The following is a 25,989-nucleotide window of genomic DNA, read 5'->3' as shown; positions in this document are numbered from 1 at the left end:
GCTAATTTAAACTCAAACTGGTCTATATTTGGCCCCTGAACTAAAATGAGGCCCCTGATCTATACATCATTACTGGTGGACATGTCAGCTCCTCTAAATAGTCACAAAGTCAGTGTGTGTTTGGGTCTGGAACATGTTTGGACCTTCATCCTTGGTTGTGAAGGAGGAATTGTTGTGTTTATTTAATAATTAGAAAATATTTTACACTCATGATGAGGAAGTGATGACCTCAGGAAAAATACTAATAAAACTAATGATCAAACATTATTAATGAAATGATAATAAAAAGAAAACCCAGTGATCCTCACCTTAGTGATGTGTTGCTTCTGTTTCCTGTTGATGATGAAGCTGATGATGGGGATTCATTCTGCATGTGTTTACTGGTGTTTACTGGTGTTTACTGGTGTCTACTGGTGTTTACTGGTGTTTACTGGTGTTTACTAGTGTTTACTGGTGTTTACTGGTGTTTACTGGTGTTTACTGGTGTTTACTAGTGTTTACTGGTGTTTACTGGTGTTTACTAGTGTTTACTGGTGTTTACTGGTGTTTACTGGTGTTTACTAGTGTTTACTAGTGTTTACTGGTGTCTACTGGTGTCTACTAGTGTTTACTAGTGTTTACTGGTGTTTACTGGTGTTTACTGGTGTTTACTAGTGTTTACTGGTGTTTACTGGTGTTTACTAGTGTTTACTGGTGTTTACTGGTGTCAACTGGTGTTTACTAGTGTTTACTAGTGTTTACTGGTGTTTACTGGTGTTTACTAGTGTTTTCTGGTGTCAACTGGTGTTTACTAGTGTTTACTAGTGTTTACTGGTGTTTACTGGTGTCCACTGGTGTTTACTAGTGTTTACTGGTGTTTACTGGTGTCAACTGGTGTTTACTAGTGTTTACTAGTGTTTACTGGTGTTTACTAGTGTTTACTGGTGTTTACTGGTGTCAACTGGTGTTTACTAGTGTTTACTAGTGTTTACTGGTGTTTACTGGTGTCTACTGGTGTCTACTGGTGTTTACTGGTGTTTACTAGTGTTTACTAGTGTTTACTAGTGTTTTCTGGTGTCAACTGGTGTTTACTGGTGTTTACTGGTGTTTACTGGTGTTCACTGGTGTCCACTGGTGTTCACTGGTGTTTACTGGTGTTCACTGGTGTTTACTGGTGTTTACTGGTGTTTACTGGTGTTCACTGGTGTTTACTGGTGTTTACTGGTGTCCACTGGTGTTCACTGGTGTTTACTGGTGTTCACTGGTGTTTACTGGTGTTTACTGGTGTTTACTGGTGTTCACTGGTGTTTACTGGTGTTCACTGGTGTTTACTGGTGTCGACTATGTCCACTGGAGTCTACTGGTGTCTACTGGTGTCTTCTGGTGTCTACTGGTTTTCACTGGTGTCTTATGGTGTCTACTGGAGTCTACAGGAATCTACCGGTGTCCACTGGAGTCTACTAGAGTCTACTGGTGTCCACTGGTGTCTACTGGTGTCGACTATGTCCACTGGAGTCTACTGGTGTCTACTGGTGTTCACTGGTGTTCACTGGTGTTTACTGGTGTTTACTGGTGTCTACTGGTGTTCATTGGTGTCTACTGGTATCCACTGGTGTTTACTGGTGTCAACTGGTGTCTACTGGTCTCTACTGGTGTCCTCTGGTGTCTTCTGGTGTCTACTGGTGTCTTCTGGTGTCTACTGGTTTTCACTGGTGTCTTATGGTGTCTACTGGAGTCTACAGGAATCTACCGGTGTCCACTGGAGTCTACTAGAGTCTACTGGTGTCCACTGGTGTCTACTGGTGTCGACTATGTCCACTGGAGTCTACTGGTGTCTACTGGTGTTCACTGGTGTTCACTGGTGTTTACTGGTGTTTACTGGTGTCTACTGGTGTTCATTGGTGTCTACTGGTATCCACTGGTGTTTACTGGTGTCAACTGGTGTCTACTGGTCTCTACTGGTGTCCTCTGGTGTCTTCTGGTGTCTACTGGTGTCTTCTGGTGTCTACTGGTTTTCACTGGTGTCTTATGGTGTCTACTGGAGTCTACAGGAATCTACCGGTGTCCACTGGAGTCTACTAGAGTCTACTGGTGTCCACTGGTGTCTACTGGTGTCGACTATGTCCACTGGAGTCTACAGGTGTCTACTGGTCTCTACTGGTGTCTATGTTCACTGGTGTCTACTGGTTTCTTCTGGTGTCCATTGAAGTATACTGATGTCCACTGTAGTCTATTGATGTTTACTGGTGTCGACTGGTGTCCACTAGTGTCTACTGGTGTTTACTGGTGTTCACTGGTGTTTACTGGTGCCTACTGGTGTCCACTGAAGTATAATGGTGTTCACTTGAGTCTACTGGTGTCTACTGGAGTCTAATGAAGTCTACTGGAGTCTATGGAGTCTAATGGAGTCTATGGAGTCTAATGGAGTCTATGGAGTCTATGGAGTCTAATGGAGTCTATGGTGAGGAAGCGCTGGCAATGGTTCTGCAGTGGTTTGGGATTTGGAAGCTTTACAAACAAAGTGGAGATAAATGGAAGGATTCCACTTTCTGGGAGGTTGGGGGAGCTCCTCTGGAAGATTGAAGCAGTTCTCAGTAACATCCTCAGGGCAACAAAACGAGGCGTTCAGGGACCAAACCCAAGCCAAGCCAGAGCAAAAAGAATCTAACGCTCAGAGTTCCAGCGTTCACATTAGAATTGAGATATAAACCACATCTGAATGAGAGACCAAACCTGTTCAGTCCCGCATTAACATTTCATCTACAATAAACACAGTCATGGAAAAATGAAAAGAAAATCATCTGCTCCTTGGGTTATTCCACAAAGAAAGTTCCAGAAACAACATTCCACCCAAGAAAGGAGGAGGAAAAGGTGAGGACCACTTTCACTTTTCCTTCCAGACCACTAAAGGCACTCCAGATCAGCCTTGAGGAAGCACTTTTCCCTCCGCTCCTCCATCTACACAAACTCATCTTCTCCAAAGGAACAAAAAGAGCAGAGCGAGTCACGTGTGGTCTTCAAAGTGCCTTTGATTCCATGTTTTTTTCTTCTTCAGCAACATTGTCTTTTCTTGTAGATCCAATTTAAAGTGCATGGATGAGGTAAACTATTTCTTCATAGTTTGTATCTTTTTTTTTTGTTGAACTTGTTTTCCATTTTTAGTTTTTTTGTAAGAATCACTTTATTTCCTTTTTTCTCCTTCTGATGAAACGCTCAAACGGGAACCATTCGGCCTTGCAACTGTTGCATTTGGGACAACATTCCCTGGACGCTGCTCAGGATCTTGTTCTGGTGCGATGCTGAGGAGATGCCGATGCGCCCCATGTCCCTGAAAGAGAGACGGAAAAAAGGAAAAAGAAATTCAGACGAGACAAGCAAACACAAATAGATTGGATTTGCATTAGCAAACATTTGTACATAACTTGGTCAAAGCTAGTAAAGGTTATTGTTTGATGAAGACAACACTGTGTGTACAACAGTCAGTGTGTTGACCTGCAGCTCCAGAAAACTGAATAAAGGCCTTTTCCAATATATCGCAGTTAGAAAAACTCAATATTTGTTTGAAATCAGTTGGTCAGTTTGGAGCTTGTTCAAAATGTTAGTAGGGTAAACACTAGGGATGTAACGATTCACTCAACTGCCGATACAATTCGATTCACGATATGATTCTCTCACAATTTACAAAATGGGACTGTAGACAAATGATGACTGAAAAATATTATAAAATGAAAATACCGTAGTATTTTCCTTTTATATTTCATTGTCAAAATAATATCTTGATAAACTATTCAAAACAATGTAATTTAACTAAAAATAAATCCTGAATGAAATAAATAAATGAATAATACAAATGAAGAAGAAACCTATTAATTTACATTCTGGTTCTATAGTAAACAATGAAAAACTGCATAATAGTTCCTTTCCTTTTTACAAGTGCAACTGAAAATGTATTTTGTGCCTTAACAATTGGACTTTAAAGAAAACAGTCACTGAACTGTATTGACATCAGATATTTATTTTGACCAGCAGAGGGCGCTGGTAACCCAGTGGTCAGTTGGCATGCAGTTATTCTACCAGTGAAGAAGAGATGCTATGCGCTAGCAGACAGAGCTAATAGAAAAATGTGACTTTTACAGATATTAACGTATTATTACAGATATTCTTTCAGCGCTAAAGGGGTAAGGAATCATTTATGAACATGTTTAAGAGTAGAAGGCATACAGAAAGAGGGTAGTAAGAGATTCCGCCCACAGCTGACACTTATAGACGAGAGAAGGGATAATATATAGCGCCCTCTGCTGTTTAGAAGTACTGCAATTTAATTTTCAGAGCATCGATGTGAACCGTGATACCTAAGAATCAATTTTTAACTGCCTTACGATTAATCGTTACATCCCTAGTGAACACTGTAGCTGGGTTTTTATTACAGTTTTTTGCAAAATGAAAGCAATATTTCTAAAGTTTCAATAAAATTGTGCTTTGAACATGTTTCCATTGAAGGTTGTTTTGGAGTCTACTACAGTCTAGTAATCTCATCCTGTGAGACTTCTCAGCAGGATGATGGACGCTCCAAACCTCCTTAGAACACTCTGCATTCCTTTGTTGTTTCACGTCACATCAGATAGTATGAAAAGATTGAGTATGTGAGAAATACTCAGATGCATACTATATGGGGACATTTTTTAAGCAGGCACAGTGAGCACACTAGTCATACTCAACTGTCCCATGATGCATTGTGAGTGAAATGTAAAATTCAAGCTAAAAATCAAACATTCCCTTTTCAAAATAAAAGCATCTCTTCTTGTCTTCCTTTAGTTTTTTAACGCTTTTGTTTTTGGTTTTGACGTTAACAGGAAGTTTACTACAACGTGGTCACTTTCTCACATCAAATGTTTTCAGAACTTTCAAAATAAAGGTAGAGAATCAACAGAGATATTTAGCCTCAGTGTGAACAAGGTTTTTAACGCTGTAGGTTCCAAATGCATCTTGGGAAACTTGGAAGTATACTTCAATGGGAACGCTAATCATCCTAATCAAACTTATATAGTATATAGTAGGCAGTATATACTTATTCATAGTGTATAGTAGGGGATATCAATATCGGTCCGATATCAGCCTGAAAACAAATATCGGATTCAAACTTTTTATTTATTTATTGCAATTATTTATTTATTTATTTTATTCAATTGTAGAATACAGTAAATATTATGTTGAAGGTTAACATTTATGTAACCAATTGGTTAATAATAAAATAGTCAGTTTTTCTCATCCCTACTGTTTGAGTAACATCACTTGATCAAACCTGTTCTATTTTTTTTAATTTAAAAATAAAGTTAAAAAAAAGTATGTATGATTCACGCTGATATCATATCGGATCAATATCGGTATTGGCCGATACGCTAGGCTGCTAATATCGGTATCATATCGGAAATGAAAAAGTTGTATCGGGACATCCCCAGTGTGACATTTACAACACAGCCATGGTCTCCTCTTCTGTCCACACCTAACGCACCATGTTTTCTCGGAGAGAAGTGGTCAATATTATTTTATGGAGACGGTGTCTGTCCCCCGACCCATATTTCACAATGATTTTAACATAAAATCAAATAAAAGAGCTATCAATTATAAAAATCTGAAAAAAAATTAAAATCTCAAATCTAGAAACACCAAAACATAAAAGCATTAGATGTGCTCTATTAAATATTAGATCACTGAGATCCAAATCTCTACTAGTAAATGACCTTATCTCAGAAAATAACTTTGATTTATTCTGTTTAACTGAAACATGGCTGTATCAAGATGAATATGTTAGTTTAAATGAAGCCACTCCTCCCAGTCATTTAAATACTCATATGCCACGAGACATAGGCCGTGGAGGTGGTGTAGCAGCTATTTATCATTCCTCTCTCCTAATCTATCCTAAACCAAAGGCCAGTTACACTTCCTTTGAAAGCCTGGTTCTAAATTTATCTCATATCGAATCAAAAACCTGCCAGCCAGTCTTATTTGTGATAATTTACCGTCCTCCAGGCCCTTATTCTGAATTTCTATCAGAATTCTCTGAGTTTATATCAAACTTAGTCCTCAGTTCTGATAAAATACTGATAGTAGGAGATTTTAATATCCATGTTGACAAAGATAGTGATAGCCTGAGCTCAGCCTTTATGTCCCTAATAGACTCAGTTGGCTTTTCTCAAACTATTAATGAAGCTACTCATCGTTTAAATCATACTCTTGATCTTGTTCCAACATATGGCCTTGATATTAATGAACTAAAAGTCTACCCTGAAAATCCTCTGCTATCAGATCACTTTTTAATATCTTTTAACATTATCCTAGAGGATCTCGCACTGTGCAATAAAATAGTTACAAGTAGAAATCTATCCAACTGTGCTGTGGCTAAATTTAAAGAGGCCATTCCTGCTGCCTTAAACTCAGTGCACCATCCAATAAATAACTATGATATTAATTATAACCCCTCTCAACTGGATCTGCTTGTCGATAGCTCTGCTAGTCTACTAAAATCCACCTTGGACTCAATTGCCCCATTGAGGGAAAAAACTATTAAACGTCAGAGGAAAGCTCCGTGGTTTAGCTCTGAAACTCACACACTCAAACAAACAACCCGTAAATTAGAGAGAATGTGGCGCTCCAATAAAACAGAGGAGTCACGAATACTTTGGCAAGAAAGCCATAGTAAATACATGACAGCCTTACAACATAGTCGATCTACATACTACTCCTCACTAATTGAAGAAAATAAAAATAATCCGAGGTACCTTTTCAGCACTGTAGCCAGGCTAACACAAAGTCAGAGCTCTATTGAGCCCATGATTCCTCTAGCCCTCAGCTGTGAGGACTTTATGACATTTTTTAACGATAAAATTCACAAGATTAGAGATAAAATTAGCCACTCCCTGCCTTCACCTGGGCCTGCTGTACCATTAAATGTAAATAGGCCTAACCTAAACTGTTTCACACATATAGGACTTCAGGAACTTAACTCTATTATTTCATCCTCCAAACCATCGACCTGCCTTTCAGATCCGATCCCAACTAAGCTGTTTAAAGAAGTTATTCCCCTGGTCTGCCCATCTTTGTTGGAGACAATAAATATATCCCTATCAATAGGCTACGTGCCACAGTCCTTTAAAGTAGCTGTAATCAAACCCCTTCTCAAAAAACCTACTCTTGATTCCAGCACTTTAGCAAACTACAGGCCTATATCTAATCTTCCTTTTATTTCAAAGATTCTTGAGAAAGTTGTGGCAGCTCAGCTCTGTGAATTTCTTCAAAACAACAGCCTGTTCGAGGACTTCCAGTCAGGCTTTAGAGCTCAACACAGCACAGAGGCTGCTTTAGTTAAAGTAACTAATGATCTACTCTGGGCTTCAGATGAAGGACGACTGTCAGTGCTGGTTTTATTAGATCTTAGTGCAGCTTTTGACACTATAGATCACTATATTCTACTAGAGAGATTAGAGGAATTACTTGGAATCACAGGGACTGCCCTTAACTGGTTTAAGTCCTACCTATCTGATAGGTACCAGTTTGTACACGTGAATAATAAGTCTTCTGTGTACACTAAAGTAAGCTACGGGGTTCCTCAGGGCTCTGTGCTAGGTCCAATCCTCTTCTGTATCTATATGATCCCCCTTGGTAATGTTATGAGAAAATACTCTGTTAACTTCCACTGCTATGCTGATGATACCCAACTGTATGTATCAATGAAGCCAGGTGAGACAAATCAGCTATCTAAACTTGAGGCCTGTCTAAAGGACATTAGGGCCTGGATGGACCAAAATTTTCTTCTTCTCAACTCAGACAAGACTGAGGTCATTGTACTGGGCCCGCGACACCTTAGAGAAACCTATGCTAGCCTAAGTGCCCTAGATGGCATTACTCTGGCACAAAGCACAACTGTTAGAAACCTTGGGGTTCTATTTGATCAGGATTTATCCTTCAACTCTCACATAAAACAAACTTCAAGAACTGCCTTCTTTCATCTCCGTAACATTGCTAAAATCAGATCTATCCTGTCTCAGGGCGACGCCGAAAAACTAGTCCATGCTTTTGTTACCTCTAGACTGGATTATTGTAATTCTCTTTTAGCAGGCTGCCCGAGCAAGTCGCTTAAGACACTTCAGCTGGTTCAAAATGCTGCAGCACGTGTACTGACTAAAACTAGGAGAAGAGATCACATTACTCCTGTATTAGCCTCTCTGCATTGGCTTCCCATAAAATATAGAATAGAATTCAAGATTCTTCTTCTCACTTATAAAGCCCTAAATGGACAGGCACCAGTCTATCTCAAGGAGCTTGTAGTGCCATACAATCCCCCCAGAACACTACGCTCTCAAAATGCTGGACTACTCGTTGTTCCATTCATCTCTAAAAGTAGTATAGGAGGAAGAGCTTTCAGTTATCAGGCCCCACTTCTCTGGAACCATCTACCAACCACGGTTCGGGGGGCAGACACCCTCTCTACCTTTAAGGTTAGGCTCAAAACATTCCTCTTTGATAAAGCTTTTAGTTAGGAACCAGCTCATAGCTCATAATTAAGATGCAATAGGCATAGACTGCCGGGGGGGGGGGGGGTCTGGCATGCTCGGTTGGAGAGAGGTTGGAGAGGGCGTTAAGAGAGAGGTCATTTAGGTTAGAGAGGGACCGGAGAGGGTCCCATTCCTCTTTCAAACACTCCCTCTATGTCTGCTTCTTCCCTTGTGTGTTTGCTCCTGTACTCCTTCTGGCTTTTGTCTTGCAGGTCCGTGGGATCCTTAGTGTGGAGTTACAGAGACTCAGCGGCTCTGTCTCCACCCTTTTCTCTGCACACACCCAACACAGCATAACGTGGATGGCTGTTCATCATAGGAATGGGATCCACACAAGGTTCCTGCTGCTTAACAGAAGGTTTTCCTTGCCACCATGATGAATTCATGTTGGGTGTGGGATACATATGTATGTGTATTTATGTATATATGCATATGTGTGTATCCATAAAATGAAGAGTCCGTCCTTAAGACTGCTCTACTGTAAAGTGCCTTGAGATACCATTGGTTATGATTTGGCGCTATACAAATAAAGATTGATTGATTGATAAAAGATTGATTGATGTGACCAGGTACGTCACTTCCTGTGACGTGTAATTGCACAAAAAGTGTTTAATTGGGCTTTCGCGATACATTTCAATATTGAAATGTCTGATAAACATCCTCATGAAAGCGTAAATTCAGGTGTTTCCATTTCCAGTTTTTATTGCGCTTCAAGCTACAGAATCAACTTCAAAGTAAAACGTTCCTAGGTGCAGTTTCCCAGCTTTCCCACTCACTCTTGCGTCATGTGGACCACGGCCTCCGGTGTGGTGTAGCCAGCCGCGGTAAAGTTGTTGCTGTATCTCTCCATGCCGATGGCCTGCAGCCAGTCGTCCACTGAGCCCAGAGCTGAGGGCACCTCTGGGCTGCTGGGCTCCAGCAGGGCCGTGTTTGGTCTGTGGTGGGTGGAAAACACTCTCAACACTCACATATTCACACAAATAACAAAAAAACATTTTGACATCTTCTCTCATGCATCTCTGTGTTTGAAACTCCTGCAAACAGATTATAAATCACACACTGACTGAATGTAACCATGACAACTATGGGGCGCTGATTGTAAAGTTGCATGTGCTAAAATAAATAGAAACTTTTTTTTAGCAACAAACCAGGTTTTTTTTAGTTACTTTTGACAAGATTTACTACAGTATTTGTAAAAATATGTCAATATTATATCTAATAGTTAAATATTAAACATGAAATCTAAATGTTGAATCCAAATGGTAAATGTTGAATCTAAATCTAAATGTTAAATCTAAACATTAAATCCAAATGGAAAATGTTGAATCTAATTCTAAATGTTGAATCTAAATCTAAATGTTAAATCTAAACATTAAATCCAAATGTAAATGTTAAATCTAAATGGTAAATTTGAAATCTAAATTTACAAGTTAAATCTAAATGTTACTGTACATGTAAATCATATATGTTAAATGTTGAATCTAAATCTAAATGTTAAATCTAAGTGGTAAATTTGAAATCTAAATTTACAAGTTAAATCTAAATGTTACTGTACATGTAAATCATATATGTTAAATGTTGAATCTAAATCTAAATGTTAAATCTAAGTGGTAAATTTGAAATCTAAATTTACAAGTTAAATCTAAATGTTACTGTACATGTAAATTATATATGTTAAATGTTGAATCTAAATGTTAAATCTAAATGTAATTGTTACGTTTAAATGTTAAATCTAAATGCTAAATGGAATTCTAAATGTTAAATCTAAATGTAATTGGTAAATTAAGTGTTATATTTGAATCTAATTCTAAATTTCACAGGTAAAATTAAATATTTAGCAAATAAAAGCTCATTGACTGAACTCTTGTAAATCTGGTCAAAAGTAACATAAAAGTTTATTTTAGCAAGCACAACTTTACAACTGGGTATGATCACATACAGGTGTGACAGATCAGTATGCTACATGTCTCTCCTCATTGAATTAGCACGTCTGTCAGGAGAAGCTACGCTACGTCTCACTGTTTTGCTACGGCTCTATCTCGGCTACGTGACCGGCGTGGTGCGACACACGTGGTTAATACGTTTTACAGGGCGCCAGAGCGTGGCTGTAAATTCAGCTTTTCACAACTAGCTCTATTGTTTTCCAGGAAGCAGCGTGGTGTGCTAGCATGAATCAGAGCATGAAGGAGGATTTTCTGACTCTTTATTAGCTTGTTTCTACACAGTGAGTGGAAAGGTTAAGCTGCATTTAAAAGACTCATTCCTGCTAATTAGTTAGCACAGCGTAGCATCCTGCTATAACATGACTGCTGTGCTGTGATTGTTAAACACAGACACTCTGTAAACACACAGAGGTCCTGCTGAGCACATTTAGCATCTCAACAGTGATGTGAACTCATGTTTGTTTTTGAATTAGCACAACATTGGCTACGGTTACATGTGGTTTTTCTAATTCAGAATTAAATCATTCGAAATTAAAGTGTTCTGCTTCACATTTACATGGTAATAGTAATTCCAAATTGAGGTTTACATGGAAAACAGCTTTATTCAGCTTTATTCAATTCCGCTTTAGATCTGGGGGTTGGGAAGGCTCGGATTGGACAGGGGGTGAACGTTATCACGTCTATTGGGAAAAACACACAACAAACCTCTTTTTGTTGGCTGTAACACAGAAGACCACACATCAGAACTGTTTTCACCTTTTTTTGCCAATTACTTTTAACTGGCAAATAATGGACATGACAAATCATGAATTTGCTTAACTTGACAAAAATAAGCATGAAATATGGTATAAAAAAAGAGGTTAAAAGTGACAATAATGGGTCAACATATGTAACATTAGGTGGAAAAGTGGTGGAAAGGGTTTATAAGTGCTGAAAATGTCTTGAAAGTGGACAAAATGTGCAGAAAAGGCAATGAAATTTGATGGAAAAGTGACAGAAATAGGAATAATGTAGCAAAAATGTGGCCAGAAAAAGTGATGAAAAAGGAAAGTTTGGTGTAGTTGCAGAAAAAGGGTAAAAATAACCAAAAATTGGCTCATATAATTAAAAAAATATTATTATTGTTTCTTGAAGGCATCTGGCGACCCCCTCCCAATGTCTCGCGGCCCTAAATGGGGTCTTGACCCCAAGGTTGAGTACTGTTGTTTTACATCACGGAATATTGTGTCCCAAACTGTCATCACTAGATTTGTACTATATCTGTGACTCACTTGACAACGCTGTCCCCCCCGGTCCTCTTCAGGGTGTTGGGGTTTCGGATCAGTTTGTCCAACATGTTGACGATCTGTCCGTATTTGGGCCGCTCGGCTCTCTCTCTCTGCCAGCAGTCCAGCATGAGCTGATGGAGCGCCACGGGGCAGTCCATGGGCGGGGGCAGCCGGTAGCCTTCATCAATGGCTTTGATCACCTATATGAACGATAAGACGAACCATCAGCTCACTTTGTCCCACAACCACAAAGACATGAAAAATGTCACTTTGTCTTCTTTAGAATAATGTGTCAAAGTTTCAACTGTTTTTCAGGAAATTTACTTTGAAGAAGACTGGCAGTTGACAGTCGACATATGTCAGGAGATCAGAGGCGTCTGCTGATCGCTTTGATGTTTCCTTGACTTCCGCATGATAATTCCAGCAAGTTCTTTGTTATGTTAAGGTTTTATTTATTCAGACATCTGTTCTTCAGTAAATTTAATTTGATTTCCTGACATATTTTGACTGTCAACTGCCAGTCTTCTTCAGAGGCATCTGCTGATTGCTTTGGTACAGTATTTCCTTGACTCCCGTGTACTAATTCCAGCAAGTTTCTTTCTGAATAATACGTTAAGGTTTCATTTATTTAGACAACTGTTTCTCAGGAAATTTATTTTGATCTTGTGACATGTTTCGACTGTCAACTGCCAGTGTTCTTCAGAGGCGTCTGCTGATCGCTTTGATGTTTCCTTGTCTTCCACGTGATAATTCCAGCAAGTTATTTCTGAATAAAATGTTTCTTCAGTAAATTTACTTTGATCTCCTGACATGTTTCGACTATCAACTGCCAGTCTTCTTCAGAGGCATCTGCAAGTTATTTTTGTCTTCTTTATTCAGACCACAGTTCTTCGGGAAATGTACTTTGATCTCCTGACATGTTTCAGCTGTGAACTGCCAGTCTTCTTGGTGTCTGCTGTTTGCATTGATGTTTCCTTGACTTCCAGCAAGTTCTTTTTGAATAATATGTTAAGGTTTCTTTCATTCAAACAACTGTTCTTCAGTAAATGTACTTTGATCCCCTGACACGTTTGGGGATGTCGTTTGTTTACATTAACGTGTCCTACTTTTTTCTTTCCTCCTTTTAAATAGCACCTTAAAACATCTTGTCATGCTCTAGTTCCACCTTCTCACTTCATTAGTGCAGCTACAGATGCCAGTTTACGGAGTAATGAGGCGAGGAACGCCAACACCTCTGCAGGGAGCTGCTTTTAAAACCAACGTGTTTCCATGTAATCACATTTTCTCCTGACTCACATCTTGGTTGCTCATGTCCCAGTACGGTCGCTCTCCGTATGACATCACCTCCCACATGACGATACCGTAGCTCCACACGTCACTGGCCGAGGTGAACTTCCTGTAGGCGATGGCCTCTGGAGCCGTCCAGCGGATCGGGATCTTTCCTCCCTGTGATTGAAAGTTGGCTCAGTTAATAAAACGAGTTAAATGTGACAACGCAAACACTAAGGGTCATCCATTAGATCGATCAATCGATTTAGATTCCTACGATCCAACTACATCAATCTGTGCTCGGCAAGTTGTCCTTCCTAATGACATGAATCGATCTAAAATGGTTTGAAAAGGTAATCAGTGGATTGTATCGATATGACTCTGCAGCAGCGGTGGTAGTGTTAGCTTGTTAGCATTAGCTCTGCTGAAGCCATCATATTAAAGGTTCAACCACTGCTCATTTAACCTGAACAGATGTTGGTTGCACTTCATTTTTGATATTAAGGTTGTACATTTTTTATGTATAAAAACAAGCAGAAGAGTCAGGTAAACCTAATATATATATTTATTGAAAATGTATGGAAACATCCTGTTAATTTAAACAGTGTTGTTTGGACTTTATTCAAATAAAATGTGAATATATTTGACATTTATTGTTGTTTAGTTGTTTGATTTTGTCCATCATTAATTTATAGACGATTCTCTTACAAGAAACAACAGGAATCTAATAAAGCTCACCTGTACTGTCCAGTATCCAGGGATGAACTAAAATGAACCTAAATCCACCAATATCATCCATGAATCAAATCAGTAACAAATCATGATTAGAATCAAATCGTTGCTAAAACAAATCGTTACACCTCTAACAAACAAACACACACACACATGCACACGCGCGTACCCGGGTGGTGTAGGCAGCCTCAGGGTCGTCCTCCAGAACGCGGGACATGCCAAAGTCCGACACCTTACACACCAGGTTGCTGTTGACCAGGATGTTGCGAGCTGCGAGGTCGCGGTGCACGTAGCTCATGTCTGACAGGTACTTCATGCCTGAGGCGATGCCACGCAGGATGCCCACCAGCTGGATGACGGTGAAGCGTCCGTCGTTCTTCTGCACAAACGATCAGGGTCAAGTTCAACCAACACCTTCACCCTGAGGGTATTACTGCTACGCTATGAGCTAACACCCAGAATCCAACAGTTAGCTAAAACAATGCAGTGAAATTGATCTGTGCTTTTAAAAAGTTATTTCATTTCAAACATGTTAACATCACTTTGATATGAGTGACCCTCATCATCCAGGACGTTCATTGTGGAGGATGCTCACTAGGGTGCATTAAATCCTTAAATTACTGTATGTTGCAATGACCAAAATACAGTAGGAAGCCTTGCAACATATATTTATATTTATGGGGTCCACCTCAGGGATGCCTCATTATGAGCTATTTTTACATTTTAATATAGCATTTGGGTTATGTTTTTGCTGGAATAAATTATATATTTCTCTTTGGATAATTAAGCCTAATAATGCACAATTAGCCTAATTAGGTCATTTGTAATGTCTGTTTTCTTACGTTCTTCAGGAAAACAACAACATAATGCATATTTTACATTTTTAAATATTGGTTAATATTTTGCTTGGTTTTCTTTTTTTTGGTATTGGAACAAACTTAGATTGAGGACAGAAATATATTTTAAATAAAAAAAGGTTTTTGTGGGGTTTGATGCGCCCTAATGCTCACATGGTGTACCCGTAATTACCACTTATTTTTCCTGTTAAACAGGAGCCAGCAGTGAGGCTAACGTTGCTCGCATTATTTATTATATTCCTAAATTCTTGTAAGCATATTAAATGAAAAACTACTAACAGTATAATTACTCTATTAACCCTGTTTGTCATGTCTGGTATGAATTCAGGAAGTTTAATCAAGTCACTAATTTTCCAAATGTAGCGTTTTATATCACGGTTCACACGAGCCAAGCAATCCACACTTTAGATGATAAACGTGTTTATGTGAGTTTGCTAAAAAAAATAAAGCACATACTCATGACCCAGGGGCCAAATCCGCCTTTTTGGAGCATCCAATTCGGCCCACAAGAGGCCTGGTGCTTATATCGCATGATTGTAGCCATTTTGTATGTTAAACTGTTAAAAAAATGATAATAATTCTTACAAAATCCCAAAATTATTACATATAATTTAGGATATTTGAAGTGAAGATCCTGTTGGGACTGATGTCTGTCACTTATTTCTAGAATAAGGTTGGTTTCTTACATATTTAGTATTTTATGTTACATAAAAGTGCAAACTAGGACTTGTTTTCTTGTCTAAAATCTGTGGCCCACTTCAGCTCAAACAGCGATGATCTAAAGCGTAAACCTTGGAGACACAGAGGTGACACCTGAATGCAGCACCGTGTCAGAGCAAGCAGCCACCTGATTGGTCGGGACGCAGATTACAGCAAATGTTTACTAAAGCTTTGCTTGTTGATTTCCAGCAGATGACATTACACTGATAAGACGTGGATCAACTGGCTGCGGTCGTATCACGTAGATGCACACACACACACACACACACACACACACACACACACAGGGGGACACGCATGACTCACCCTCAGGAACGCATCCAGAGAGCCGTTTTCCATGTACTCTGTGATAATCATCACTGGCTTACCTGGAGAGAGAGAGAGAGAGAGAGAGAGGGGGGGGGGGGCGGGTGATTATGGTGCTAAAACATTCCCATCACAGCTCGACACAGCAGGAAGCTTCTAGAGGGGCTTGAAATAATGTGTGTGTGTGTTAAGCCATTCATCTCTGTCCTGATGTGATTTAATTAGTTTTACAGTCGCTCTGATGGAGGCCACCTCCGTAAAGGCATCTGAACTGCAATATCAGACCAGTACACACACACACACACACACACACACACACACACACACACACACACACACACACACACACACACACACACACAGCATCATCCACAGTCCTTTTGTGCTCAGTCTTCAGTAATGGCCACGGTTACATGATGTTTTTTCCTAATTCTGACGTAATTTTCCGACATGAAATAATTCAGAATTAAAGTATTTTGAATGAAATTAAAGCATTCCAATTTCAGGTTTACTTGGAAACATTTATTTGAGTTTCCACTGGCGGTATCGGCTCTACTCGGCTAAACTCCAGCTCTTCATCCTCCTGCCATCCCCTGTTGGGAGACACGTCTTTGTCTTATCTGAGCCGTGGCAGGCGGCGGGAAAGGGTGGACGTTCCCGCGGTGGGTCTCTGTCTGTCTGTCTGTCTGTCTTTGTCTCAGAGGATGGAGAGGTGGACACAGGGCATGTGGAGAGGAGAAAAGAGGAGGAGGAGAAGAAACAGAGCTGCCACTAATCCTAATGTCCCTGTAGGAGTGGCTCAGCTAAGGTGGACATAAGAAGGGCCGTCCTACAGGAAGCCTGAGTAGAACCTTTGAAAAGTTCCTCCGTCACCGTGCCAAGAGGCCGTCAGTCACCGCCTGGCCCCGCCGTGTGATTGGCACCCCATTAATTTCAGGGCACGGCGCTGACATGGCCGTCCCAGTAAAAGAGGAAGTGCTGCTACAGTTGGACTGAAGGGGCCCCCACTCTGTCAGCCATCTTTGTTCCCTTTGTGAAGCGGTTGTGCCCCCGGGGGCCGCCACTGACTGACAGCTCCGCAATCACGTCTGAGGAGCGTCTGACCTACGACCTTTTACTCGGCCCCGCCCCCTGCTTCCACTCCTATTTGCATGCTAATTCCTTGTTTACTGAATACGCCCTGCTGCCTTTGGCAATGAACTGTGGGCGAGGGCCCCTCATCACTGGTTTCATTAACAGTGAGAGAGAAACAACACGACTGTGCAACAGGTGGAAGGTTTTCTTTAAACGTTCCAACTGTAACTCACAGCACACACATAATACATGGATGTCTGTCAGTACTCTAGTCCAGTGGTTCTCAACCTTTTCAGACCGTGACCCCAAAATAAAGGTTCCAGAGAGCGGGGACCCCCACTGTACATAAAGGTGGTTGAACACAGACATGAACATTGAAGAACAGTCATGTGGAGACAGGACCATCTATGAGGGGGAATAAACTGGAGAGATTTTTGGGGTCCATCCATAAAGTCAGTAAAATGATGGTCCATTGTTCTATGAATCTGTGATAACCACATTTATTTATTCATCTGAATAATATCCACTGTTATCCAGGAACGTTTATTATTATAGTCATCTTAAAGATGGAAATCATGTTTTTAATGAGAAATCAAATGTGTTAAAAGTGACCAAAAAAGGTGGTGAAATGGAATTTTAAAAACCACAGAAATTGATTACAAGCCAATTAGAGTGGCCAAAAAGGGCAAAAAAAAGTGTGAAAATAATGGCAAATAATGACCATGATAAATCGTTAATGTGGTTAAATTGGCAAAAATAAGCATGAAATATGGTGAAAAGAGGTTAAAAGTGACAATAATTGGTCATGTGTGACATTAGGTGGAAAACTGGTGGAAAGTGTTTAAAAGTGCTGAAAATCATTGAATTTTGATTGAAATGTGTCAAAAATGGGATTATTGTAGCAAAAATGCATTAAAAGGAGCAAAATAATGGCAAGAAAAAGTGATGAAAATAAGTTAAAATATGGACAGTTTGGTGTACTTGCAAAAAAATGGTAAAAATAATAAAAAAAAATAGGCTCAAATTGTTAAAAAATATTCTTAGTTTTTTGAAGGCATCTGGTGACCCCTTTAGAACACCTGCTTTAGTCCTTCACTGAATACACTGAGGATGTATTTTTTAAACTCCTGAATAAAACCTTTTTTTGCACATTAATGCATTTTACAGTGAATTGGAGCTGCTCCATAATGAATAAGTTTTAATTAGCCCTGTTGGACATGTCAGCAAACTGAGGCTTGATTGAAAACTCTTTTAACTTGATTGTAATGGAGAGTGGAGGGCAATTCAAATGAGCTCTTTAATAGATTCCACTGACACACTGGAGTGTGAAGGACTCATCTGCCCTAAACATTGTGTCAACTTCTCAAATGTGATCCTGGAAGAAGTGGAGACTACAGACCACCATCATTTCATATCAGCTCCACCTCAGACCGTCTGTCTGTCTGTCTGTCTGTCTGTCTGTCTGTCTGTCTGTTTCTGCTTTCTCATTCTGTTGTTCTAACTTCACAGCCAATCAATCATGGCGCTAACTGCCGTCCTCGTCTCTTCCTCCCCACATCTCCATTTGCACCTTCCTCTCCTGCCACTCGTATCTGGTTTCCCTTCCTTCCTCCTGTCCGTCTGTCCGTCTGTCCGTCTGTGCACCGTGTCTTTTCCTTGCGTCTCTGAGAGGTCTGAGAGCTCATTCTCCTGTAATTGGTGATAAGCACTTCTGTCCTGAGCTGACGTTCCCAATGTGTGTGTGTGAGTGTCCACCAGCTCAGATAGTGCCTGTGCTGCTCTGTTCAGACACATTAAGGCAGTGGTTCTCAACCTTAGGGTCGCGAGACACTGGGAGGGGGTCACCAGATGCCTTCAAGAAACCAAGAATAATTTTTGAGCCAATTTTTGCAATTACACCAAACTCGCCATATTTTAACCTATTTTCTTTACTTTTTCTTGCCATATTTTTGCTCCTTTTAATGCATTTTTGCTACATTACTTCCATTTCTGACACTTCTCCATCAAATTTCAATGCCTTTTCTGCACATTTTTTTCTACTTTCAAGACATTTTTGGACTTTATAAACAGTTTCCACCACTTTTCCACCTAATGTTACAACCGTCATTATCACTTTTAAACTTTTTTAATTATATTTCATGCACATTTTTGCCAGTTTAACCCCATTCAAAATTTGTCATGCTATTTATTTTCCAGTTTTAATTAATTGTTCCTACTTCTTAAATTACATTAACCCAACCCCACTTTAAAGCTCTTTCAGTTTTTCTTCCACTTTCTCTAATTTTAACTTTTAACCAATTTCTGTGTTTTTCAAAATCCCATTTCACCTCCTTTTCCATCATTTTAGGTCAATTTGAACCCATTTTATTTCTGATAAAACAAGGATTTACATCTTTAAAATGACTATATGCTATGGCCCAAATAATAGTAAACATCCTGGATAACAGTGGATATTATTCAGATGAATAAATAAATGTGGTTATCACAGATTCATTGAACAATAGACCATCATTTTGTCATTTTGCTGACTTCATGAATACAGATGTTTGGACGTGCAGACAGCAGCAGCAGAAACACAGAGTGGGAGGTGTCAGAGCTGTGGGGGGAGGAGGGAGGGGAGGGGAGAGAACGCCGAGGGCGAAGATTTGCTCTCTTTGTGTTTGTCCGAGCAGCAGCAGCAGATAGAGGATGGATAGGGTATCACTCCCTAACCCCAAACACATTTACAGCTGACACCATGATTAATGAGTCTGTGCTGGACCATTTAGACCACCCCCCTACCCCCCACCCCCCACCAAGCTACCGGTAACTCCCACCCTGACCATCAACGCACGGCCGATTTCCATCTGGACTAAAACCCACCTGGGGATACCCCGGATAGACCGGCCAAAAGTGCCACATGTGCACAGATGGGGGGTGGGGGGTGGGGGCTTTGAGTTTAGCAGTAAAATATAAAACCACTGCACAGTCAGTCGCACACGTTAGAGCGGTGTGTAGCATCGCTAACCTTTACCAAAGTCACGCCTAGTCCCCCGATGGAGGTGGAATGCAAGAGTTGATTTATTGAGATATTTGAAAGTGGGACGGCAGAAATGAATAACCTGTCTATGTTTTTATTATTTTTAAAAAGAAAAATGTGCGTGGGTGTGTGTTCATGAACAGAAAATTATAACCAGTTTCTGAGTTTATTTTAAAGCTTCTTTCCACCAAGTGACAATTTAAACATTTAAAAACACGACTGTAAATGAAAAAGCTCACGTTTCACGAGCAAACGCTCACAACGACTAAGGCTGTGTTTCAGGACTTTAACGTCTTAGCAGTAAATCAATCATTAAGGCCTTGTTTACACAACGTTTTCTAGTAAAAACGTTTTGTTGCGTTTTGTCTGTTTACGCAGCAACAGCGTTTTTGTGCTTGAAGACGGAACTTTTTAAAAACAGGCTCCAGAGTGGAAGTTAATGTAAGCTTATTGTGGTTATTGCAAAAACACACCGCAAACTATTGGCCTGGCATGTACACTACGTTGTTTTTGAAAACAGAACTTTTTGGAAGCAGAAGCAAAGCATCATGTAAACAAGGCCACACAATCACCATTGAAACAATTAGCTTAATGCTAACTGCTCTGTACAGTCACATGTCCAGTATCAAACCAAACAGGGAAAAAAAAAAGTGTGACGTACATTTGGTGACCACACCCTCCAGGTGAATGATATTGGGGTGGTCGAACTGTCCCATGATGCTAGCTTCTGACAGGAAGTCCCGCCTCTGCTTGTCTGTGTAACCCGCCTTCAGCGTCTTGATGGCAACGCAGATCTCCCTCTTTCCTGGCATCTTCAGACGCCCACTGCACACCTCGCCAAACTCTCCTGGATATACAAGAAAATCATGATTAAATCTTTATCAAGGTGAAGACTTTGTGATGACGTCTTTTCTTCTGCCACACGATGGGTCGGACCAAACATTGAGCCTCTTTAGAAGCAGAGGAAGTACTTGTGTGTTTGAAAGTGCACATAAAATATTAATGGTTTAGTCCAGTGGTTCTCAACCTTTTCAGCCCGCGACCCCTAAAATAAAAGTTCCAGAAAGCGGGGACCCCCACTGAAGGTGGTTGAACACAGACATGAACATTGAAGAACAGTCATGTGAAGACAAGACCATCTATAAGGGGGAATAAAGGGGAGAGATTATTGGGGTCCATCCATAAAGTCAAGTTGTTTTAATCAGAAATCAAATGGGTTAAAAGTGACCAAAAATGGCAGAAAAGGTGGTGAAATGGCATTGGCAAAACCACAGAAACTGGTTGATTTGCAAATTAGAGTGACCAAAAATGGACAGAAAAAGTGTTAAAAAGGGCTCAAAGTGTCAACATTGGAACAATTAGTAGAAACAGTTAGTTTAAACTGGCAAATAATGAACATGACATATTGTGAATGTGGTTAAATTGTCAAAAATAAGCATGAATTATGGTGAAAAGAGATTAAAAGTCAACATATGTGGCATTAGGTGGATAAGTGGTGGAAAATGAACAGAAAAGGCATTGAAATGTGATGGAGAAGTGGCAGAAATGGGAGGAACGTAGCAAAAATGCATTAAAAGCAGCAAAAATATGGCAAGAAAAAGTAAAAAAAAAAGTTTAGTGTAGTTGCAGAAAATGGGTAAAAACAAGCAAAAATGGGCTTTAAATTGTTCAGAAAATATTCTTAGTTTCTTGAAGGCATCTCACGACCCCTCCCAGTGTCTCACGACCCCAAGGTTGAGAATCCCTGGTTTAGTTATTACACTGTTCTACTCACCAATGCCAATGACTTTCTCTATTTTGATGCAGGAGGCGTCGATCTCTTTGGCGAACTCGCGGACAGCTTGGTTGGGGTCCTCGTAGGTAAAGGGGTCGACGTATATCCTCACTCCTTTCAAGAAAGAAAGAAAGAAAGAAAGAAAGAAAGAAAGGGAGGGAGGGAGGGAGGGAGGGAGGGAGGGAGGGAGAAGTGAAGGTTAATTTATTCGGGCTTGGACTCTCCATCTGTTCTTTATTTCCATCCTGCTCCAGGCTAAAGCGCTTTCCTCTTTTCTTCCCTCCATACCTCTCTTTGCACGCAGGCTCCCAGGCTTTTTCTCGTCACTACGAAGATGGCGCTCATTAACTTGAAATTCTTGGGGCGAGCTAATAAGATTGCTGCTGATGACTTGATAATGAGGTGTGTGGAGCATGTCAGAATGTGAGTGCATTAACTTGAAAACATTTTGTTTGGCTCCCCTCCTTCCTTCACCGCAACAATCACCACCACCTCTTTTATGAGCCTCATTTGTGGTTTTTTAGTACACGAGCCCACCTGACAGCACTAATGCGTCTCAGCTCTAGTGTGTGTAGACGTGTGGAGTGTTAACCACGACATACCTTGATGTAAATGCTTCTCTTCATCTGAGTCCTGCTTGGCTTTGCTGTACTTACTTCTTCTGTGGTAGAAAAAGAAAAACGAACCTGTCAGTTTAGCCTCCATGTACACTAATGAACATAATTAACTATCAAACTTAAAATACAGTTTCATAGCCAGGAAATAATCATTAAAAAGAAATCAGTTTAACTTTATGATCACTTGAAGTGTTCATTACAAAGACTGAAAACACCTGAAGCTCTTACATGATCTAACAAGCACGTCCAAAACAATAGATGTGTTATTTTTGATATATTCAAGCAGCATAATTACTCCCCATTCATGTGAGTGTTTACTGGAAGACCTCTGCGTATGTCTCTGCATGTGTCCGGTGAACCAAACTGCCAGTTCTAAGAGCTAACCAGTTACTGTAACCAGTTACTGTAACCAGTTACTGTAACTAGTTACTGTAACCAGTTCTATGAGCTAACCAGTTACTGTAACCAGTTACTGTAACCAGTTACTGTAACCAGTTACTGTAACCAGTTACTGTAACTAGTTACTGTAACCAGTTCTATGAGCTAACCAGTTACTGTAACCAGTTACTGTAACCAGTTACTGTAACTAGTTACTGTAACCAGTTCTAAGAGCTAACCAGTTACTGTAACCAGTTACTGTAACCAGTTACTGAAACTAGTTACTGTAACCAGTTCCATGAGCTAACCAGTTACTGTAACTAGTTACTGTAACCAGTTCTATGAGCTAACCAGTTACTGTAACCAGTTCTATGAGCTAACCAGTTACTGTAACCTGTTGAGGGGCCGTTATTAATTATCATCTAATGGTCAAAGCCAGTCTAGATTCTCACAAACTTCTTCCTTCTCCATCTGTTCTTTACCAACATTCAACAATGGAGCAGAAACATCTTGTCATGCTTTTGTTGGTTTTAAAGTTTGGTTCTACGTCATCACTGGTTCTCCCACCATCACCTACGCATCTCTGATACTTTCTGTGTTTGAGAGCGTTTGTGTTCACAGCGCTCCTAATCGCTCTAGACTTTGTTTGGGATCGCTCTAGAAGTCTTCTGTTTGATCCGCTCTAGACTTTGTGTGTTCACACCGACCAAACGAGGAGGACTATCAGAGCAAACAAATTCTAGAGCGTTTCAACAGCTCTAGGATCCGTCTCAGCGCTCAAACATACTCCAGTGGACATCTGTGGAGTCCACCAGGCCAATTAAGTGCAAACTTCAGATTTTACCACCGTTGTCCACATACCTGGTGTCACACAAAACACTGCTCAGCTTTGTATCGACACTGACCTGCATTTGATCCTCTGGTGAACCAGAGCAGTAGAGATGACCACGAGGTTAGAGGAGAGACTAGTAGATACAGACACCTTTAAAACATGTTCCAGAAAGAGTACAAGGACTACAAAGACGCGCTAAGGATTGTGGGAAATGTAGGATTTGTATGTAAGAGTTGAGTCTACTCATGTATATCTGAGCATATAGGGCCAGTGCAGACGGTGCAGGAAACGACCAGATAGTCTTTGTCCACGTTGGTTTATAAAGATGGTAAATGGTTACAGTTCCTCCCTAAAATCAGACGATGTTCCACAGGAGCACAACCACAGTGAGTGCTGCATGAATACAAAGAAGCAAAATAACCACCTGCTCGCCCGCAGACGCAGAGAGAGAGAGAGAGAGAGACAGAGAGAGAGAGAGAGAGACAGAGAGAGAGAGAGAGAGAGAGAGAGAGAGAGAGAGAGAGAGAATTAGAGAATTACACAGAAAAAAAGGACACGCACACACACTCCACTCCCCATCATCATCCTCAGCAGCACACACGCAACCAGTGACTTGGTTTACATATGATGGGGTGAAACACTGCCCCTCCCCCACATATGCAAAACTTTGTGTGTGTGTGTGTGTGTGTTTGTGAGTGTGTGAGTGTGTCTGTGTCTGTGTGTGAATCAAACACACACACACACACACACACCCTGAGGTGAGGCCCATCTGCATGTAATCCCATCTGTGAGCCCTGCTCGCTGTTTAACACTCTGTGATTGGGTCACCACGACCCCACCTGATGCCTGGGCTGGAAAATCGTCCACCAACCTTCCGTCGCTCTCACTCAACTGCTCTTTTTTTTCTTTACACCCCTCTACCTCTACCTCTCTCTCTCTCTCTCTCTCTCTCTTTCTATCTGAGATTCCCGTCACGACAGCCAGCGAGGAGCAGAAAGAGAAAATAACTAGAGGCTGGGATTACAGACACTGCCTGAGAGAGGGAGAGGAAGCCTGGGGGGGGGGGGGGGGGGGGGATTGGATGTAAAAGGACGGGGAGCGGGAGGTCGCTGATTGCATCTCCACAGCTGCCTGAGCTGTCAATCACATCTCTGCTGTGGCGAGTCGTCACTCATCCTGTGTGTGTGTGTGTGTGTGTGTGTGTGTGTGTGTGTGTGTGTGTGTGTGGGTGTGTGTGTGTGTGTGGGCACTGAACAAGACATCTCTGGTGTGTGAGGCAGGAAACAGACGCTTTCTACATAGAACAATAACTGTATTAAATAGTGTCTGAAGTTGTTTTATTAATCTCTCACATTGCCTTACCTGGTTTATAGAATAATAGATAAAGTGTGTAAACAATAAAACGTATAGATATAGTATAAGGTTAACAGTGTTCTGAGTAAGAAATAAAAGCCTTCCTTTGGGCATTAAATCACTTTTTAAACAAACAGAAATAAAATATAATTTAAGAGGGATTTATATTTTTGAACTGAGTAATTTTAGAACAAATATATTAAAAAAAACATGGGTTTCTGTTTACGGTGTTAACGTTTGGAATGATGTTGAGGATGACTTTAAGTTAATGAGTTCACTGTCTGAATACAAAAATGATTTAAAAACTAAATGCTTAGCACCAATTAAAACATACGTTAATACGTTGATGAATATCCACTGTTAGTGAGTTGTTTCTATTGTTTTTATATATATATATATATATATATATATATATATATATATATATATATATATATATTATGATCGTGTAAATCAGTGTTTATTCTTTGTATTGAATTGTATATGTTGAATGACAGCCAAGAACAAATACCTAGCAAAGCTTTAGGAAGTCTTAATATGTGAAATAATAATCATTAATTGTTTCTTTTTCACATACTATAATAATATTTCCATTAATTATCCATATACCAAATGTATCCTCATGTAAAAGAGTTCACACTGGTCAGGTTGATTTTTAGAGGACTATTTTCTGGAACTGGAGCTTTACGTTAGCAACGAGACAAGTCAGATATAAAAACCTCATGACACTCAGTTTATCACTAAAGACAGTTTTGTATCAAACATTCTAATAATATGAATGAATACAAAGTCTGCCTTCTCTCCTAATACTAATATTTACCACATGAAACAAATAAATCATAATGAATAAAAAGCGTGCACACATTAGAACCCTCAATAAAAAATAATAACCAATCAATCCATGATCTTATGTGTAATTTGTTTTGCTTTAAATCAGCATTAAATGTCATCTTTAATTAAATGCAATAACTCAGAGGTGTTTTAGTTCAGGGGCCAAATATGGAGCAGTTTGAGGCTCTAGATTATAGGTGCAAATTCAACCTTAATGTGCCCTGGTTTGTACTTCCACATATAAATGATATATAAATGATATATAAATGATATATAAATGATATAATATGTGAGTATATCAGTCCCTGCAGGACCTCCACTTAAATCTACCTGATTTGGGGGAAAATTTGACATATTTTTGGAAAGATTGAGAGTTCTTTTAACAATTTGAGATAAAAAATGACTGCCATCATGTGATTGAGCTCTGCAAATAATGTGTATTTTAATATCATTTTTGTATTCATGATGGTCTGAGATACAGTATC

General features: G+C 40.0%; 1 protein-coding gene across 1 annotated transcript in view; it reads right to left on the bottom strand.

Moving 5' to 3' along the window:
• Window positions 1-391: 391 nt before the first annotated feature.
• epha4a (eph receptor A4a) overlaps window positions 392-25,989 on the bottom strand; it is a 102,631-nt gene continuing 77,033 nt past the window's right edge. The window contains exons 9-17 of the mRNA XM_028464039.1: window positions 22,096-22,154; window positions 21,494-21,607; window positions 20,381-20,566; window positions 15,627-15,688; window positions 13,913-14,122; window positions 13,039-13,188; window positions 11,746-11,942; window positions 9,308-9,466; window positions 392-3,307 (exon numbers count right to left, since the gene is read on the bottom strand). Coding sequence (XP_028319840.1) covers window positions 3,193-3,307; window positions 9,308-9,466; window positions 11,746-11,942; window positions 13,039-13,188; window positions 13,913-14,122; window positions 15,627-15,688; window positions 20,381-20,566; window positions 21,494-21,607; window positions 22,096-22,154 — 1,252 coding nt within the window. The 3' untranslated portion in view covers window positions 392-3,192. The remainder of the gene's footprint in view (window positions 3,308-9,307; window positions 9,467-11,745; window positions 11,943-13,038; window positions 13,189-13,912; window positions 14,123-15,626; window positions 15,689-20,380; window positions 20,567-21,493; window positions 21,608-22,095; window positions 22,155-25,989) is intronic.

Source organism: Gouania willdenowi, chromosome 13, assembly GCF_900634775.1.
Source record: "Gouania willdenowi chromosome 13, fGouWil2.1, whole genome shotgun sequence".
In the NCBI taxonomy this organism is placed as follows: domain Eukaryota; kingdom Metazoa; phylum Chordata; class Actinopteri; order Blenniiformes; family Gobiesocidae; genus Gouania; species Gouania willdenowi.
Note: the sequence above shows the minus strand (reverse complement) of the source record. Positions and strands in the feature narration are given on the sequence as shown.